At 36.3% G+C, this 19,733-nt stretch overlaps 1 protein-coding gene across 8 annotated transcripts in view; it reads right to left on the reverse strand.

Annotated features, from left to right (window-relative positions):
* PICALM (phosphatidylinositol binding clathrin assembly protein) overlaps positions 1–19,733 on the reverse strand; it is a 70,009-nt gene that overhangs the window by 26,716 nt on the left and 23,560 nt on the right. For all 8 annotated transcript variants that reach the window (XR_003533305.1, XM_027677545.1, XM_027677544.1 and 5 more), the window contains exons 2-12: positions 14,246–14,388; positions 12,030–12,105; positions 10,711–10,813; positions 8,432–8,525; positions 7,812–7,923; positions 6,425–6,531; positions 5,176–5,217; positions 4,391–4,476; positions 2,993–3,116; positions 2,506–2,642; positions 66–166 (exon numbers count right to left, since the gene is read on the reverse strand). Coding sequence is in view for 7 of the 8 variants with exons in the window: in XM_027677545.1 (XP_027533346.1) it covers positions 66–166; positions 2,506–2,642; positions 2,993–3,116; positions 4,391–4,476; positions 5,176–5,217; positions 6,425–6,531; positions 7,812–7,923; positions 8,432–8,525; positions 10,711–10,813; positions 12,030–12,105; positions 14,246–14,388 (1,125 nt within the window). In the remaining variant the exon portion in view is untranslated. The remainder of the gene's footprint in view (positions 1–65; positions 167–2,505; positions 2,643–2,992; positions 3,117–4,390; positions 4,477–5,175; positions 5,218–6,424; positions 6,532–7,811; positions 7,924–8,431; positions 8,526–10,710; positions 10,814–12,029; positions 12,106–14,245; positions 14,389–19,733) is intronic.

Genomic DNA, 19,733 nt, shown 5'->3' on the forward strand with positions numbered 1-19,733 from the left:
AGGGGAAACATTTACAGGGACACAGCCATAGCAATTAGAACCTTAATCCAGCTCAGAATTCTTACCTCCCCAGGTACTTCCTACTTGTGGAGCAGCAGATATGGGATGTACAGACGGATGAAAAGTTGGCTGCAAATCAAGCAGATCATTTGGCAGCTTTGAAGTGCTACAAAGATAAATTAATACAACTGTTTGAACTACATCACAGTTTTCAATATAGGCAAATGGTAGTGACTGTCAACAGTAATGAAAGCTTTGTTACAAAATGGTTATTACAGAATGAGCAGAACTAAGCCAAAATTATAAGGGCTGGTGAACTCCATATTTTCAGTTCTGTAAAAAAGTGTTAATTTAGCAAGATGAGTTGTATGTTATGCCAAGTGACTTTTGTCAAAGCTGTCTAAGACAGAAAGACTGGCAGTCTTCTCATCTTTCACACAGTCCAACTCCAGGGCTAGAGCAAGTTATGTTCAGCAGTCTTCAGCAACTTTTAAAATCACCTCATGAAAGCCCTACAATATGACAAAAACAGACTGACAAAATGAACTATAACGGGCTGCACCACCAAAATGTTACATTTAAATCCATAACTCACATCTCTCCACTATCAACCATTGCTAAGAAACTGCCTTGCATTTGTGAACTATTAAAGAACTTTGGGGAAACAAAATAAAGGAAGCCTTGAAACACTTGATCAAACCTCAGGTATGTGAATGAAAACTCATTTAAATGCACATTTTAGATCATTCAAAACCAAACTGAAACCTCAGAACATCACATGGAAATGTAGAGTGAAGGCTTATATACAACTGCTGCAAGAATTTAAAGAATCTAACAGGAACAGTAAAATTCATCACTTGCACAGAGTTCATTTCATATTTTAAATAAATCTTGGAGTACTGTGTTCTCCCAGAACTTTTTAGTACACAAAATGAACTAAAATTTGCACATATGGCTACTCCTATGGACACAAGCTGTATCACTATGACATCTCTCAAAATGAGATTGGCACAAGAGCTTAAGGGCTAGTAGCAATGTCCTAGATCTCTGTGTGTTTTCTTGCTGACCCCATCACTTGAATAATTCACAGTTTTTAGTGTTCCATTCCAACAGTGACTGCAATCATATTTTGCCACCACAGCTCCTATTAAAAAGCAGTATGGTCTAGCACTGCCCTGTAATGTGAGCAGTTGAACCAAGATAATTTTCAAGGTAAACCTTGTTCAAGGTAATGACAGGGATTAACCAGACACATTGCATTTAATAGCAAGCAACCAAACTTCTGACCCAGCATATCCCCTTCATGACAGCTCCTGCTGTAAAATCTGTTCTTTGCTCATAGCAGTCATATTGCCAGCAACTGAATTTAAACATGAAGAAACACTAACATTTGGTTTTTTCAGAAGAAAATGCTCTTGTCTTTACTATGCAGCATTTCTGTCTGTCTGAAGAAGCTTCATCAGATGTTTCTCTTTTTCAGACCTCTTAAGAAGCAAGATCGGATATTCAAATTCATACACTCATTACAAATTTTCTGGCCTCTAAAAAGCAATTTAAAAGAAAATCTTTCTTACAAGGAAGTCTTACAGTTAATAACACTGACTGATTCTCTAGCTCCTTATACATGATTCAGCTATTTTCCATGTGCTTCATGTCAAGTAATTTCCTACAATAGCTTTCTAATGGAAAAAGAAAGCTGTCAAAGTGCTGGCTACTTTAAAGGAGGAATAGATTCTTATGTGAGCTCTAACAGAACAACTAAGGAATCCTTTAGGTTTAGGATCACACTCATGGCAAAAATGTGCCTTCAGAGAACCAATTCCTTCTATACTGACAAAAGCACTGTACCTTCTGCTGCTGCTTAATTTGACAGGTATTTTACAGAATGAAGACCACACACTTGCTCACATCAACAGCTCCTGCTAGTCAAAGATCAGGATTAGCGTGCAGTGAGTACTCCTGCACTGTCTTTGCAGGTCCTTGCAGGCAGAGATATTCCAGATGCAATGCAAGACTGCAAAACCTACCTCTCTTATTTCAAACTCTGTTTCAGGCTCCCCTTTCTCTGCAAATCTACCAAGAATATTTGTTGCCACTCTACTTTTCAAGATCTAGAAATGTACTTTCTTTATGACCTCTCAAATGGAAGTTTTATTTGACTTCTCAAATTTACTTGCCAGGTTCTCTGAGGACAAAGCATGTTCTTTACACGGACAAATCTGTGTTTTACAGTTCCAACTGTCTGGCTTACTGACTGAGAACAGCTACAAGTGTTGTCAGCATTGGTTCGTACCAGAAACTATTCTGCAAACAGATGACGAAACACACTTCCTATGTTACTTATGGCAATAGATTATTTTCCCATCAGCTGTACCCAAAACATCATTTCCTATAACATCACTAATGTACTCTACACCCAACCAATCCTCTGCAATATACACTGCATCAGATACTTCGAGGAGACCCTCGCTTGCAGTACATCTCACAGTGAAGCATTCAGCATACCTGTTTGAGGAGCTAGGGGTAGAAAATATATCAATGGCTGGTGTAGTCATTATGCTTCCTGCTGCGGTCGACACAGGAGAAGCTGCAGTTGTTAAAGAGGTATGAGGTTTCTTTGCAAGTTCCTTTAGACGTTGCTCCTGTTGGGAAAGTGAGCTGGCATAAGAAATCCAGAAACAATATTTGTGTATATGACGCTGGAGGTAAATAAAGCAGAACTAAAGAATTGTTCTTATTTATTCTACAGACTAGTATCAGCCACGTATAATTACAAGAATCAGTGCTTCCACGAATCCTTCAGAAATTATTTTAACAAACTCTCCACAAGTTGTATCATCTAGGCACTCACAGTTATACTTACAGCACTTTGCCAGAAGTACACATTCAGTGTTAATCACTCTGGTTTTCCCTTTGCTCCTGTAAGAATCCCAATAAGCTATCAACAAGAACGCGGGAAATGCATTTGCAATTAAAAATTCTGTATGCCTACCTTTAAAGCTTTTAAGCGAGCCTGTTCTTCCTCTAACGCAGCTTGTTTTTCCCTTTCATCAACTTTTGTGAGGGACAGGCCAGTGCTTGCAAGGGAAGAGACTGCATTGGAAAGGGTGGTAGCCCTAAAGTAATTGGACAGGAGAAAAGCTAGCTGTTAACAGATGACACGTGATTGGAGCTTCTAAAGAACACTTTGCTTGTATCCACCCAGTCTCCTTCAGAACTCTTTATAACACTGGTTATATCTTACACTGTACAAGGCAAAGTGGTAAGTTTAAATAAGATACACCACTATAAATGCAAAATGCCCAGAAAGCATGCTATCTACTCTTGCACACTGGCTTTTAGATTTTCCCCCTTAAATGTTTCCTCTCCAAACTGTATCACAAAATTCATGTTTGATTTGCTCCTTTCCCGTTTGCCTAAGATGGCATTATTTGTAGACATACAGGAATCTCCAATAATCTGGGCTCCAATTCAAATTGTTGTTAATTTAACAGGTTTAGCTAACAAACTATCAATGCTACTACTATATCCCAAAGGAAGTTTGCAATTTATCATAATTTTTAAGAGTATGCAAAAAGATTTAAAACAAATCCTTAACTTTTAGAAGAGTAATCTTACCAAAGAAAGCAAATATCCTAAAAATAAGGTAAGAAAATAGTCCCCTAATACTTCACTACCATAAAGAACTTATAAAATATTACTGCCTTATTTTTCGAACATATAATAAAGAAATGCTACTTAATTTTGATGTCACAGAATATTCTGAGTTGGAAGGGACCTGCAAGGATCAAGTCCAACTCTTGAGTGAATGGCCCAGATCAAACTTGCAACCTTGGCATTATTAGCACCATGTTCTAACCAACTGAGTTCTCATTTCAACAATGAAGTTTGGTGTGTAGAGGACTTCTCCAGATTGCATGTTGTGTTTTAGAAAGTACTCAAAATCATTTAATGGCTTTTACCATATACATTATGGCTTTAACCCCCAATTACTTTAAAATCCATTCTTAATTTAAGGACTTCTGGAAGCATTTCCTTGGTTTTGACAAAAAAGGGATTAAAGCTGAGATGTAAGTCTAAGGACATTTATTTATTCATGTTGCATACCTTACAGAAGTCTAATTACTAACAAAAGTAAGTTCAGGATTAAATGTCAAAAGTATAAGTAGGGATGCTAGAGCAAGTCCTTGCGGCTCCTTAGATTCTAGTTTTAAGTTTTAAGAAGCTGTTTTAAGTATTCAGCAAAAGCTATGACAAATTGCCATTCCATAATTGCTCATATTTTTTGTCTTTAACAAAGCCTACTCAAACCTTAGTTTATAACGAAATTGAAAATAACTGATTAAACATTCGATTTGGCAATTGTTCAGAAGGACAAGGACATAAGCACCTGCTTGCAGCTGTGGAATCTTTGATTTTCTTCCCCTCTAGAGAAGCTAAATGTTGTTCCAAAGCATCAAGAAGGCTACTCGGTGCCTGCAAAGACAGACATTAGGGAACAGATTTGAAGAAATCAGTAATTAAAATACTTCCAGAGAATGGAACTGTGCGGCAACAGGTACAACAGCTCAGAATACTTATACCCCATCTTGGCACTCTGTACCTATTTAATTACTTAAAGTATCAGGTGATGTACTCTCCTCACTACATTACTCCATCATAATGATTCATCGGTAAGGACTGAAATATGTCAAGAGATGTTAAAATTAACAGTTAGGAAACAGCAAGCAAACAATCAGAAGCAGATAATATTTCAAGAGACACTGAGAAGAAAATTGCACAGAAAGTCATTTTTATGTGCAAGCTCTGCAGGCCTTCACATTAATTTCGATAGGCATATAGCTAAAAGCAAGGCTAAAAACCACAGCTTCATAATATATAAAATTTTCACTGTGTGAACTCACAGATATAAATTGCATCTTGAAGCATGATAGAAATAAGATTGCCTTAAAATCCAATTAGAGAATGACAGAAATGATATATAATGTTTTACAACAGGATCACTGAATATGAAAGCCAGGTTCTGATAGAGCTTGGATTTAATCACAAATTTAGAAATAACTTGGTGACAATGTATACAAGAAAACCTAAGCGAATGCCATAATGCCAAATTTTTCTGATTATGCAACCCCAAAACCAGACATGCACTAGCAAACACATAATAGGTTTATCTACCTGTGAGAGATCTGGTATGTCTCCTCTGTCAATTCCAACTTGCTGTAATAAAACAAACAACCTTTAGAACCTGTTTGCTTTTGTTGAAGGCTGAGACGCTCAGAAAGTAAACAACATTTAGATGAAGTAATGCAAAAAGCACAAACCTGTTCAATATATATTTTAAATTTCCACAGTCTGAACTCTGTAATGGTTGGTTATAATAAATTCTTGTTAAATGTATACATATTTGAAGCAGGTGTGTTACAAAGATATTTTAACAAATAGAACCTTAGAAACAAGGAAGTAAGAATCTTTTGTTTCAGAACTTTAAGGCTGGAGAAGTTTGCCTGTCTCACAATTTATATGGTAAACTCTCAGACCTACTGATACAAAGGATATATTTGCTACAACAAAGCACCTTTGAAGTTTTGGAAAGAAACTCTTTTCTAACATGCAGATCAAATTTAGGATGTTTTGCAGCAGGACATACACTGTTACAAGAGAAAGATTAATCCTCTCAACTTCAGTTGATAATGTTATCAGCTGAACACTATTTCTGATAAGAAATACTCTGTCAGGACACACAGCAAGTCAAGCTTTAAGGCTTATATTTTTGTTAAGAGAGATATGAATACAAAGGAAATAAAGAACAGGGGCACATCTCAATTGAGGAATTCCATAATACTAGAACATCAATTCAGCAATGTTCAGAAATAAGAATGCAACAGACTAAACAAATTTTTTTAAAAACCATCATGAACTAAACATTTTGCAAAGTAACTTGCTTCTTCCTTTGTGAACACACCTGCAACCAAGAAATCTAAGAAAGAAATCACATGTTCATCTACTTGTCTACAATTCACCTACAGTTAAACTGTAAAACTGTTATTTCATCTAAAATTTATGGTAGAATTGTGGGTTTCAAACTAGAATACAGCCAGAATCACAGAGAGCAGATCACCATGAAGTTACTTTGTTTGCTTAAAGCAAAGCTATTCTTCAAAGAAAGTTGGCAAATATTATGCAACCAAAGAAATTTTAAAAGGCACATTAATACACCCTCCTTAAGCAACAGATAAACCAATAAGTACTCCACATTCAGGTTTTTCAATACAGTCCTCGAATTAATCACCAGCATAGGGATTGACAAGATGATCCTTGATGTAAGGGCAGTTAGGCAGGAAGGAAGAAGCATCTGCTTTATAATAAAATAAGCCCTTTATAAGCTGTTTCAAATAAAGGGCAAAGTTGACTGACTGAAGCTTACCTCTGCAACTTTAAGGAACTCTGAGATCCGCGTCATTCTAGTGAGGAACTTCTTATATATATCAAGGCCTTCTTTGCACTGGTTCTTTTTCATATCAAAGTATTTTTCTAGAAACAGTAAGAATACTTGCATTAAATAATTAATCAAGATTCTGCAAAGGCCTGCAGATCTGTTATGACAACTGCAGAAGACAGTATGCTTAACTTGCACCAAATGACAAAAGCTCTGTCGTATGTAAGCTAATGATTCCACGCATGCAATTACACCTTACCTTGCAGGTACTAGATCTCACAAAAGCATAACCACCCTGAAGAGGACAATCAAGTTTAAGAATAGGTCACCCAAAGAAAAGTAAATTCATCTTCTTGGGAAGAAGAAGAAAAAAAGAAAAAGGCAGTTTTATAATCTGGCAGTCAAATATCTACTCTATTCCAGCAGCCAGATATCAGGCAAGATTTTGATCTTCTCTGACAAACTGATGCCTCTTGTTATGGTCTGGTGCAGTAAGGTACAACTGATTACAAAACACCAGTGCGGAGAGCAAGAGGGTCCCACTCCACTTTTGAAAAGCCCTTTCAAGACCTGTTTCCATATTAAGCTTCACTCAAAACATGAGTGAAAGCAACTGCTTCTAGAAGAAAAGAAGCTGACAGGGGTTTCAGACTGGAAGGCTGACTAACTTGCTCTGGATTTTGCTTTTCATTTTGCAAGCACGGGGTAATGACAGCAATCAGGTAGCTTGACCCAGTCACAGACTACAACCAAATCAAGCAAGTCAACAGATTGCTTTCAACTTAATTATTTTCTAAATTTAGGCTCCCCTTCATCTCTAGTATGTGTAAGTGAAAGGGATGGAACTCTGAATTTGTAATTCCCCTTAAAATATAAGATATGCTCTAGGAACATAGAGAACCAATCATTAAAACTTAGCAACATGGAAGTTTCAACAGCCAAGCAATCACAGATGATGTGACAGCAAATTTCTAACTGATCATAACCTATTCCACTCAAAATGAAACACAACCTGATCTTGTTCTGTAAAAAAAACAATCATTAATATAGTGATTTAGGTTTGCCACGCAGTTCAGTGAGACCAAAAAAAATCTGAGAAAAACACACACAAAAAAACCCATGTCAAGGCAGTGAAAGACAAAAAATTAGGCAAATAAAATCTTGAATGGGCTTTGCTTTCAGATTTTACCAATCCCTGTATACAATGCAATGAAAAATGCAACTGGACAGATAAACATTGGAAATTAACAGTAAAATCTTGATGTTTTACAACAAAACTATTTCAATTTCTCAAAAAAGCAGCTATTTTCAAACATTCACTGAGCTCCCACCCCAAAGCTGAACATTGTAGAAAGCAATATTTAGTTATATTTACCCAAGAGGTTAATAATCCCTTCGTTATATGCTGCAAAGAGTCTAATGGCATCTTTGAAGAGGAGCATGAAGGCAGCATTAATTACACCATTTGTAAGTTCATTGCTATTAACCTAGAAAGATCAGAGAAAAAGTTAATGTAACTGAACTGATCTCTTAAAGGAAAACTTCTAGCTGAACTCCAGTACTCTATCCCAAGACATACTTTCCAATTATCCTGCTGGCTAGTAGTGGAAAGTAGCACCACAACACACCAACACAAGTTCTCTCAGCACAGAATTAAATCATTTTGGCAGACATTTTTGTTAACCAGTGTCAATGTTAACTAATATAACTAGAAGACAGAAGGCAGAAATAATCAGCTTTTAAATGAACACGCAATTCTTACATAAGGTACACAATAAACACAGTAATTTAGCACAAAGCATTCTCTCCAGTGAGCATCATATTTCTTTTTCCTGATTTCTTGGGGGAATGTCAATGAACAAAACTATTTGTGCTCTTTAAGCTGTGTAGGTAACATGGAACCAAGTTCAAGACCTTTAATCTTGATCTATTTTACAAGCTTGGTAGTTTTCTAAGTTGAGTGTATGTTAGAAATGTACATGCTGCTAAACTTACATTAAAGTCAAGAAGTGCATCCATTTGATTTTGTATAATTGGTACAGTTTTTAGGAGTTTTTCTGTGCTCATTGTTCTCATCACTCCATCAGCCCTGTTGTGAAAAAAAACAAAAGAAAATTCTTCACATTAATTTTGAATTCTTGTTAGTAAGAAACAACACAGAAAATACATCAGGTCATCAGAGAAAACATTTAAGTCTTTGTCATTCTAAGCAGGCCTTTTGGTGTTTAGGAATGCTGTCTAGTCAATACAAGTGGCAGAAAGCCAACAACTTTTATTTGGTCAAAATATGAATAGAAGATGAATTTTTAATTAGAGGAAATGAAACTGACAGTGGTCAGAAATATAGGAGAGATAAAATTCATCAGGTAAAAAAATGCTCTGAAGGTTATTTCTGCAGCAAATTTTTACCTACTCTTTTTCCAATCACCTGGTTATTCCTTTGTGTCAGTTTGGATGTTTTTCTTTTCAACTTAAAGCAGTAAGAAAGAATAAACAAATGTGGTAGCATGTTTTTCAAGCTTTTTCAGAAAGATTCTAGAGACTACACAGAGTTCTCTTTTAATTGCTGACTACAAATATTTAGTTGTTTATTAATTGTTCAGATTGAATAGACTAAGATTGGACATGTATTTGAAAAAAAACCTCATCAAGTGAATACCAAACATATCCAAGAAAAGCAACAACTGAGGAAGAGATTAAATCACCTCAGTGACATGAAACAACTGCTTTCTTTCTGTAAGACAAATCAGACAGCCTTGCAGTTCATCAGCATGCACATGGCAAACCAAATGTTTCCTGCAAGTGCAAATCTCACAGTGCATCTGCAGAGAAAAGGCCATGGCTGTTCTCCAGGCTGGAAAGCAGTGAGGAGCACACTTCTTCCATCTCTCTATCTGTGCTGTATACTTGATCCAAACAGCAAACAGCCACTGCAAGAAACTTAATGGGGCAGGACATGGGTGCAAAGGCCCTGAGAAAAACTGAGTGGGGAAAAGGCAGACTGCTGCCACCAGAACAGGTATTCCTATTGGCTCACAGAAGGACCTCCAGGTACACGTCGTAGGCTAAATAATTCAACCCATTAGGCCTAAAACACCTGATAAAACAATTATGCATCTCTCTAGAGCAGCTGCAGCCACCTGGACACACACAGATCCTAAGTGTGGAAAACACTGTTTTGTGTTGTTGGTGCTCCAAGCACCTCTAAAGGCAGAGAGAACAAAAGGAGCCCAAGCATCCCCCTTTTACTTTACCATCACACTTCAAAATAAAATGGACTCTTACATGCTAGCAAGGGGGCATAAAGGATTTGGAGAGTGTTCTGAGGCCCACTGCAAATGCCTTTGCAACATTAATGCAAGATATCATTAGACAGCCCACTACTACAGTTAATTCATTTAACAGTATTAAGCTGGGATTTTTGTGGGTTAAAAACTAAGCTTTTAGCTTCAATATAAACTAACCTGTGTATGGATGACATAGGATGCCCAAATGTAAAACCAATATTATGTTTTTAAACTTTAAAAAGAGGTAACAAAGATGGAAAGACTTTCAGCTGTGATTGGTATCTCCTCTCCAGCCTTCCCAATGAAGAGCTCAAGATTAATTCCATTGTTCCTATAACATGCAATTTACCCAGCTATCGGTGCTCTGCACTGTGTTATTTTACATGTAAAGAGCTATCTAGTCTCAAACAACTTATTTCTTTCAAGTGAGCTCACTTTCCAGGGAAAATTTCAATTCCTGTAGTCAAACTCAGGATAGCATCTACTGCAATGTTCTAATGAAAGTACAAATTGCACTACCTTCATAAAGGTGGTAAGCTTCGTACAGATATTTTGGGACAAAAACAGAGAAACACCAGGAAAGAATGCAAGGTGTTTCACCTCACCTGTCATTTAAACGTTCCAGAGCTAGAAGCACAAATAAACTGCACAGTCCTCTATATTACATACAAGGCAAAGCACGTGACATACTGTGAAAGACTTGCTCAAACTTCTGCTTTTTTTTGATATAGACTTTGATACAGATCACTTCATTTCTTTATATTAAACTGTCAATATTTAAAATGAAAAATTACAACAAATGAAGTAAAATATTTTTGCAATATACATGACTGGGCAGTTGAGCCTTTGTGTGTTGTGAGAGATATCAATTGAGAAAAGGAGTCTTCTTTGTCTGTACTAAGCCTGAGCCAACATCAGTATTTTTCACTTGAATTACAGGACAAAAGACAAAACCTCAAGATAAACAAAATAGAATATCATCCTTACCCTCTTTTTACTTTCGTGAAGTCAAAAGCCACTTGTCTATAAGAAACTGCTTTTTCATTCAGATACCTGCTATACCGCCTGATAAACGTTGACATGTCATAACCTAAAAAACAAGTTTCAGAGGTTTATGACTTTATTACCTAATCAATTAAATTAGTGTTCTTGTTCTTAAGTGAAAGATATTAACACAAGACAGCTCCATTAACTATGCAAAATCAGGCAAAAATATTATCTGATAAGGACTGCGTACGTCATCATATTCACTATGTAAATCAAACAGACAATACCACTATGTAGAAGTTTACACTTCACTTCCTAAGGAAATTGCTTCCAAAAGCAAAACAAAGTAATTTTTATGCAAGTTCTCATACTACAATAGAAATTACTACCAAAAAATTTAAATGATGCATTCACAATGATGTTCACATCAGCTCCACAACACATTCTCTCATTTGCAACCGAACAGAACAAGAGGCATTGAAGGAAACATTAAGATATGACAGAAATTTTTCTGTGTTAAGACAGCAATGATAGGAAATATTTTGACAACTGTCAATCTAGGAATATAGACTAAGAAAAAGATCTGTTCATAGCCTACACTGAGACCACGGAAGCTAAGACTCAATAAAATGACACAATTTAGCGCAGCCTTGATTATCACTGAGAAGGTTTCTGTCCCCAGGTAACCACTTTGGCTGTTTCAGTACACTTGTGGCAAAGATTAGAAGTACATAAAACACAGTGGAGAAAGCAAGGAAGGAAGCACCTTAGGAGAAAAAACAATGACCACTACATGTATGGTCAGAACTGCACTGGACTGCAGCATAACAGTTTGGAAGGGTATGTCAGCTGAAAAATCTGAACCAGAGAAAAGCTTATTTGCCCATCAAACTAGTCTCAAAGATGGATGGAATGGTCTTTAATCAATTTCCCAAAAAGTTAATTTCTATTTTTTTAGACAAAGTTCTTGTCTCACTGATATTTTGTATCTGATGTATGTAAGGTGCATTTTTTAAATTTTAAGTTACTCATCAAAATATACCTCTTCAAATGAGGCAATCTCTTCCGAAATAAAATAGTTGGATCTGTTTCACTAAGGAAGTCAGAAACATTTAAGTAAGTCTTTTCTAAAAGATACAAGTTCCTCCAGCAGACATTATCTGCCATACCACTACAGCATTTTAAATTAAGAAATGCAGTCTGGGGTAAAACTGACAGAAAAGTTACTGCTTAAACGACATCATCCATTAGAGTAACCAAGATGGGTTTACTATCCCCCAGCACATTCACTAACTTTTAATGAAAAAAAGATGCCTTACCTTGCAATCCACTTTTGTCTAGGAAATTGCTCAAATTAAACAATGTGTTTCTGGACGCCAGATACTGGATAAACCGCTAGATGAAAGAAAAAAAAATTGAATGCTTTTACTATGTTGCTAAATGAGAAGAGGCTGAGGTAATAGTACTAGAAATTTTTATCCAACTTATGGAATCAAGCCTTCATGCTTTAAGACTGATTTCAAATCTGGAAACTATTACAAAAACTCAGCTGAACTATCAAATTAAAGTAGTTCTTTTATACGTATAAATCTGTGAACAAATCAAAGTCACACAGATATTGCATGAACGGCTTTGACTGAAAGACTGTTTATTTTAAGACAGATTATGGAACTGTAAACTTCTGAAAAAATCCCCCCAAATACAATTCTCATTTTACATGCTCACAGTTGTTTCACTGACTTCAATTTTATAACAGCTGATTTAATTTTATCAATTAGCAAAGCCATCTTTGCTCATCATGCAATTGTAATGGTACTTAGCTTAAATATGAAAATAACGTGATATGAAAGACACTGTCATCACACCTTAATTTAGCAGGAAAAATAATTTTGTCTTATAAATGATTGTATAGAGCTACTACAAAAATAAACCAATCGTTCACTTTGACAAAAGACAAAGACAGTTCTGATTAGTGTAACGTACTACTTCATTATTTTCACTAGCATACATAACTTACATAGAAAAAAGACTGGAGAAGGGTAAAGGCAATCAGTACCTAGCTATAAATGAATTAAGCAAAAGCTAGAGGACCAATTGCCTTATGGTTTTTCCCGAAGGAATTTACAGCTTCTCCATAAACTTCTAGACGCTTTCCTAATTTCAAGCACTGGAGCAGGCTGCCCTAGGAAGTGGAGGAGTCACCATCCCTGGAGGTATTTAAAAGACATGGGGGACTTCAGGACATGGTTTAGTGAGGGGCTTGGCAGTTCTGGGTCAACAGTTGGACTAGATGATCTTAAAGGTCCTTTCCAACCTAAATGGTGCTCTAAGTACTCAATTTCCATGCTCATTGTTCAAAGTACTTTTTCTAGCTGTGAAAAGTTTCATCTTGAGCAGCAATCTTACTCTCACTACGTCTGTACCACAATCGCCAAGCAAAATTTATTTGGCAGTTCTATTCTTCAAATGGAAAGTATTTCAGATAGCAGTACCATGAAATACCTCTAATTACTATGAACTGCACTGGTATCAGTTTAAAATTCACATGACTAAAAGTGCAAAATGTATAGTGTGTTTTGGAAAATGTCAATTATCCCAGTGATAAAGTTTAAAGCTTCAAGTCAACAACAGAAGTTTGCCCTCTTGTGGCTTAGTTGGCTTCACAGAATAGATTTTCACCCAGACCAGCAATAACTTTTAAGAGAAACCAGTATATGTTTTAAAAACTTAACCTCCCACCGCAATCCAGCAAAATCAGCCAGAGGAAGAGGTTACACAACCTATAAAAACTCTGAATGCAATCTGAAAAGTTTTGGTGATTTTCTAAAGCTATCTCCACAGTTCATATAGCTTACCTTATTCTTACTGTTTGAAGTAAAAAGGAATGTTTGCAAACACTTTCTAAGAAAATCTTAGAAATGCAGTTCTGTTTTTTTTTAAATGCAGAAAATTCAAGCTGCTGCTATGTTGGCATTTTGAACAATAAGGCCCCATAGAATTCAAATTGTAAAACAAAACAAGCTTATTCCTTTCTGGGTAACTGATTGTTAAATTGTTCAATGGTATTTGGTGTTATTTAGATGTTCACACTCAAAGCTAACTCACAGGCACACATTTGTCTTCACTGTAAATGGTTAGGGGGAGATGGTAGAAATCAATTTAGAATCAAGCTATCCAAGAGGAAAGATCAGAGGATTAGCTACAGCATGAACCTAAAAATGCTTCCATTTTCAGCTTTTAGAATCCCATGAGAGTTAATTTCTGTTGGTTTTGTTTGTTTGTTTCATCAGTAGAATAAGAACACTGAAAAAAGGTACCTCTATCATTCGGGACACTTACTTTTGATTCTAGAATTACAAACTTTAAAGTAGAAACAAAGTAGACAGACAGAAAATGAGATCCATGTTAATGCAGAGTTAGACAACGAGGTAAAAATAAAGATTTTCTTACAAAGAGAATTAGTGTAAGGATTTAGCTGATATTTATAGGAACAAAAGGCTGCAACTGTTCTCAAAGACATAATTTTTTGTATTACCTCATTTCCATACACCATTAGATGATGAGTTGTGATAAGAGATTTGAAGACCACTACCCAGCTACTGTTGGTCGTTCTTTCAAACAAACTGTCTGCCAGTTGTGGGATGTTCACATTCATCTCATTTGTGCACTGGATTAAATCTGCAATACAGAAATTTTTGTTGTTATTATTATGAGTTCTGTGAAGGAAGACCAATAATGCACAAAAAAAGAACCCAAACAAACAAAAACCCCACACTACATTCATTTTATATAATAATATTTTCTATGAAAAATCAGTGGCTTTCCAGTAAAATAATTCATTTATTGAAAAGCACCACAGCACTGTACTACCAGAACTTTGTAATACAAACTTCATCCTGCTCACTTGCAAGATTTCGGGTCCTCAACTGCTTTTGCACCTGCCTTAGAAGGCCCTGGAGTAGAAGTACCTTAATGACTTACACTTTCAAACACCTAAAAGCACTAAACAGTAAAATAATTACTGCATGGTACCATTTAATTAAGTTTTACTAGAGGATTATGACTAGAATTAACTGTAATCTCAAATTTCTGGCCTCTTAATGGACCAGTAAACCCTTTTAGACATGGGTTCAATGTGATTAATAGAAGATTCAAATACTGCTTAGTCTTGATGCAACACAATCAACACCTTCAAAAGGGTAGAGGAAACGTCAAGTGAAAAAAGGAGCCTCTAGCAACAGTGTAAGAAGCTGACAGATGAATTTAGTTAAAACAAAGCAGGTCATTAACCAGAAAGATGGTTAGGAACACAATAAAACCTGAGGGTGGCTAGCTAAAACAAAGCTATCCAATTTCTGTTCAGTTTGGACTTGATAGTAGATAAAATCTAGTGGCTCTTCAAACAGTTGTTAAAAAAAAGTTACCCTTTCTTCCAGAGTTGCTATTGTCGCACCTGTATAAACACAGGGAGCCATATTTAGAATACAACCAGTAGAACAATATATTATCATCCAGTAATTTATTTCCAAATGCTGATGAAGAAAGATAATGATGCTATGCTGACAAATACAATAGGAACAACTATAGTAACATCCAGGTATGATATAATACAGCTTGCTATTATTTAATAGGAAGCTTAACTTAATGCAACATACTACTGATGACATTTTACTACTATTATCACCCCAAAAATAAAACAGTAACTTTCACTCAAACTGACAGCACTGCTAAAGGCCATAGCTCAATAAAAATCAAGACTTCAGTAAATCCTATGCCTGCCTAAGGGCTACTAAGACATACTGGAAACATGTATTTAATCTGAAGGCAAATGCTTAACCTTCAAAGACAGTTTTATATCTTGCTATGAACAATCATTCATCTTGAAGGACTGACTCATGAAAGACAGCCAGAGCAGCAGGTAAGCATGGCTACCACATACTCAGAACTAGAACAGTCAGAACTGAAAAAGCTGCTATTTCCATGTTTAAGTACTAAAGGAAGCAAGCAGGAAATGACTTCCACATTCATAAATGTAATGAGATGGAGAGATAAACCATTCCTTTATCTACAAGTAAAACTGTGATGACTACAGGCATTTATGACCTCATTTTTAAGTCACGGTTATCTATTATTGGATGATGATTTGGGACTGTTAAGACAATGCCAGGATATTACTCAGTAAGAGACGTGCTCTGAACTAGATCATTTAAATGAAGCCCTGCAGCTTCTTGATCTTCAGGTCTTCCCACCTAAGTAATAACACAAGCAGTTTTGTTCAAGGCTATCTGACAGGAACACACAAACACAAAGGTGTACACAGCACCGGATGTCAAGTCATACATTTTGGCATAAGAGGTTCAAGTGCATATTAGAAAGTGAGAACTTCTATTCTTAAATGCAACATTTGCCAACAGGTCAACAGTGACCAAAAAAAAAAAAAAGTGGCACCTGAAAATCTACTATCTAAAATAATTCTTAAAAAGCCACAAACACCCCAAATAAATATCCATTGTAGATGGTATTTTGTGTTGGGAGAAATGTTTTCTGAAATGCCACTGAACTTCCAAATCATGTTTTGGTATTTGTTGCAGTGTGTAAAAGAAAAAAGGCTCTGTAATCTAGCAGAACATCATCCTTCACAGAACTGAACTAGCAACCAACTGGGAAAGAAGACAGGTAAGAAGAGAAGCACACAAGCAAGCCTAGCCTTGAATGGAAGGAAGTAAATCTGCAAATGCAAAGAAGGGAAAGAGTCATTACAATACCACAGTTACTACAAACTAAGTTAAGTACAATATGAAGTTTCTTTCTCTACAAAATGCAGGTTGAACAACTCAAACGCTCAATAATCTGGTATGTCTGAATACCCCAAAGTACCTACCTCATATACATCCGAGAAAAGTTACATCTCAAAGCTTCTTTTGAAAGTATTTGCATAAGCAATGCTAAACAGGTAAAGAAATATTTGCAGAGTTAATCCCAAATTAGATCAGCAATTTTTGTGCCAACTATAGCATAAGCAGCACAGTACAGACACAGCAGAAGACAGTACCCTGCATCCCACATGGCTGCACTCTCATATACTGTGTTTCTGCTCATTTATCCTATTCGCACAGACACCCTTCATTAAAGGAGAGGAACAAATATAAAGTTATTTTCACATCCTACATTTAACACAACTTGTCTCACACCCACCTATGAAAATACTAACTATGTGTTTTGAAACCTAAGGGCCCCAAAGCAAGATATCAATAGTGCCAGTTTCTGGGTACTACTATGAACACAGGCTTTGAAAAATAATATATTTGCACTCTCAACCAAAACATCTATAGCCTTTCAGTTGTTTAGTCTCTGTTACAGGAAAGAACCAAATGATCCATTGCTTTACACAATTGGTAGTCATTAGGTGAAAGAAGTATAAAGGTAAAAAGTACAGTAAAAGTAGAGCAAGACTAAAGACTCATACCCAAAAACCAAGATGCAATCATCTACACAAAGCAGTTACTACAAGGCTATGGTGTTGAAGTACAGCACCTACTCCACACTAGGAATCTAAGATGTGGATTAGCCAACCCCAGTAAATGATCATGAGTCTTGACCCATGGCAAACATGAGGCAGTCAGGCTGGATAATAAAGCAAAGGCGTCTGCCCCAAATGACCCCAGAGGACGCGTGTGCTTTCAGCATGTGACTGTGACCCAACTCCTTGTGCAGAACCTCTTTCTGCACCAGGCAGCCTGCTAAGACAAAGCTATGAAAGATTGGTCTTCTTTCCCACACTAAAGAACCACAAGGTATCCTGAACAATTTTTTAATGATTTCTTTTCCCAAAATCTCACTCACATTATTTCCCAGTAAGATTATAAAGAACTGGGTTGAAAATAGCTTTTGTTAACACATTTGGTTTCAGATATAGTTTCAGACTGTATCACTTGCGGTAACTTGACAAGTAGGCTGACCATAAACCGGAATTACACATGTCCTGTACAGTATCCCATTATTTCCAATGGTTTACCTGTATCTCTCATTTTGAATAATGTTTCTATTAATAAGTATCAATCTGAAAATATTTAAAAGAATCAGATCTTCCAGGCCAAAAAGTGTGCCCCACACCCCTAGCTACTCCAAAATAGGTCAAGCAACTGTGACAGATATTGGTATCCATCTTGGTAGCTATTGCTTTTTCATCCATTATACCACAGATGCTATCTAGAGCAAGCAAATAATTGGTTACATCCTTCAAGTTGCTGATAGTTGGTCCAATTTTTTAAATTTATATAATGAGAGAGACAGTATCATTTCAGCAAGCAGGTAATTGAAATATTGATCATCAAACATGAGTAGGCAGATACTGCCAAGAGTTAAACACATCATATTCTTCAGTAAAAAAACAAACCAAACCAACCAACCAACCCACAAACAAAAAACAACACAAAAATCCCTAAAAACCATAAAAGTAGAGTAAGATAAATGACATCCCACTTAACTAATTCTTTATTTATATATTCCCTCAGATACAGATTAAATTCTTTCAACTCCTCACATAATAAGTTTTGGCCAAACACCAAAAAGCTGGAAAATGCTGAACTTTTTTTCCCAATAGTTACCTGCCCATTTTCTACATCTCACTGAATCTGAATTCATGTTCACTAAAACGATTTAAAAAAATTGGATGATTCTGCTGCAAGATTCAGCAGTTGAGCCTTCCCAGGAAAAACTGCTACAAAATAAGTTTTTTAAACACTTATGTGGAAATTACTTGCAAACAGAAATTACTGTAGACTACATCATGCCTCCCTGAGTTGGGAAGCCACAGCAGAGTGAGTGATGTATGGAACAGCGCCTCCAAGTAACATTTGCAATGAAGGAGCTCATTGCCCCAGTGCTGATGACAAAAAATTAAGCAAGAGTACGACAATATACATTTCTTCCAGACTGGCTAAAATTTGGTCTAAAACAGGACCAAAAAAACCTTCACAGCTCTTCATGCACACAGGTATGCATATATTGCAGTTTTATGAGATCGACTCTCAAACAATTAGGAAAAAAGTCCTGCTATCCTGGGAAGCAGTTTGTATGCAATATTCGGACTAATTACAATTAGATGATAAGTCACGGGTCTGCCAGAAACTCAGTAAGTTTTCACAGTACAAATTAGTCCAATTTACTTATTTTTTAAAAATTATTAAAAAGCAGCTCATAAAGAGCTCAACAAGACAAGCAGATCAGTTTCCTACTGCTCCTGTTTAAAGGATGTAGTTTTCCCACTCCAGTATCCAACGTGCGAGCCTCTTTGCTTGGACGGTGTGTCTTCTGTGCCCTGCTAGAGGTACTACCATTGAAAAAACTCAGTGTCCCCCAGAATTGCTTCTTTAAAGAGTCGAGCCTGCATTTGACATCCACCCATGGGTCACACAAATTGGCATCACAAAGGCAGCATTGCAACTCAGTACAAGACTCAATGTGGAAATGGCCTTCTGAACAACAAAAGGGGCAAAATGTGCCTCAGTATATAGTTTAACTTCAGAAACTAAACATTAGAAGCACAAGGTGTGATTAAAGACAGGTATGTCTACCTTCAACACAATAAACAAATACTCCATTTCTCCCAAGCCAACACAAAATCAACATACAAAAGATACTACGGACAATTAGTCAAGTAAACCACATGTAACAGCCTGAGCTTATATATTCAGAATATGCATATACTTAGCTCCAGGTCCAACAAGAGTCTCCAATTTATTCTGTGATCTTCCACAAACACACATTTGCACAGCTATGCCCAGTAACAAGTCCTATATATGAACAGTTCTTAGATTTACTTTTAAAGATTATTCAAGTACCACCTTAAAAAATTAGGTAAATATCTAATTTCTTTCTATCATTACCTTTGGGCAGATGTACACATTACGTATCTCTGCCCTACCCCAAGGTATTGCCAAAGCTTAAAGGTCATTCTGAATCACTTTTCAGATAGTATATGTTGCTTTATTTCAGATAAACTCAACAGCCAGATAAGGAAA

This window comes from Neopelma chrysocephalum, unplaced genomic scaffold (assembly GCF_003984885.1).
Source record: "Neopelma chrysocephalum unplaced genomic scaffold, ASM398488v2 Primary Assembly neopelma1_43, whole genome shotgun sequence".
Classification (NCBI taxonomy): Eukaryota; Metazoa; Chordata; class Aves; order Passeriformes; family Pipridae; genus Neopelma; species Neopelma chrysocephalum.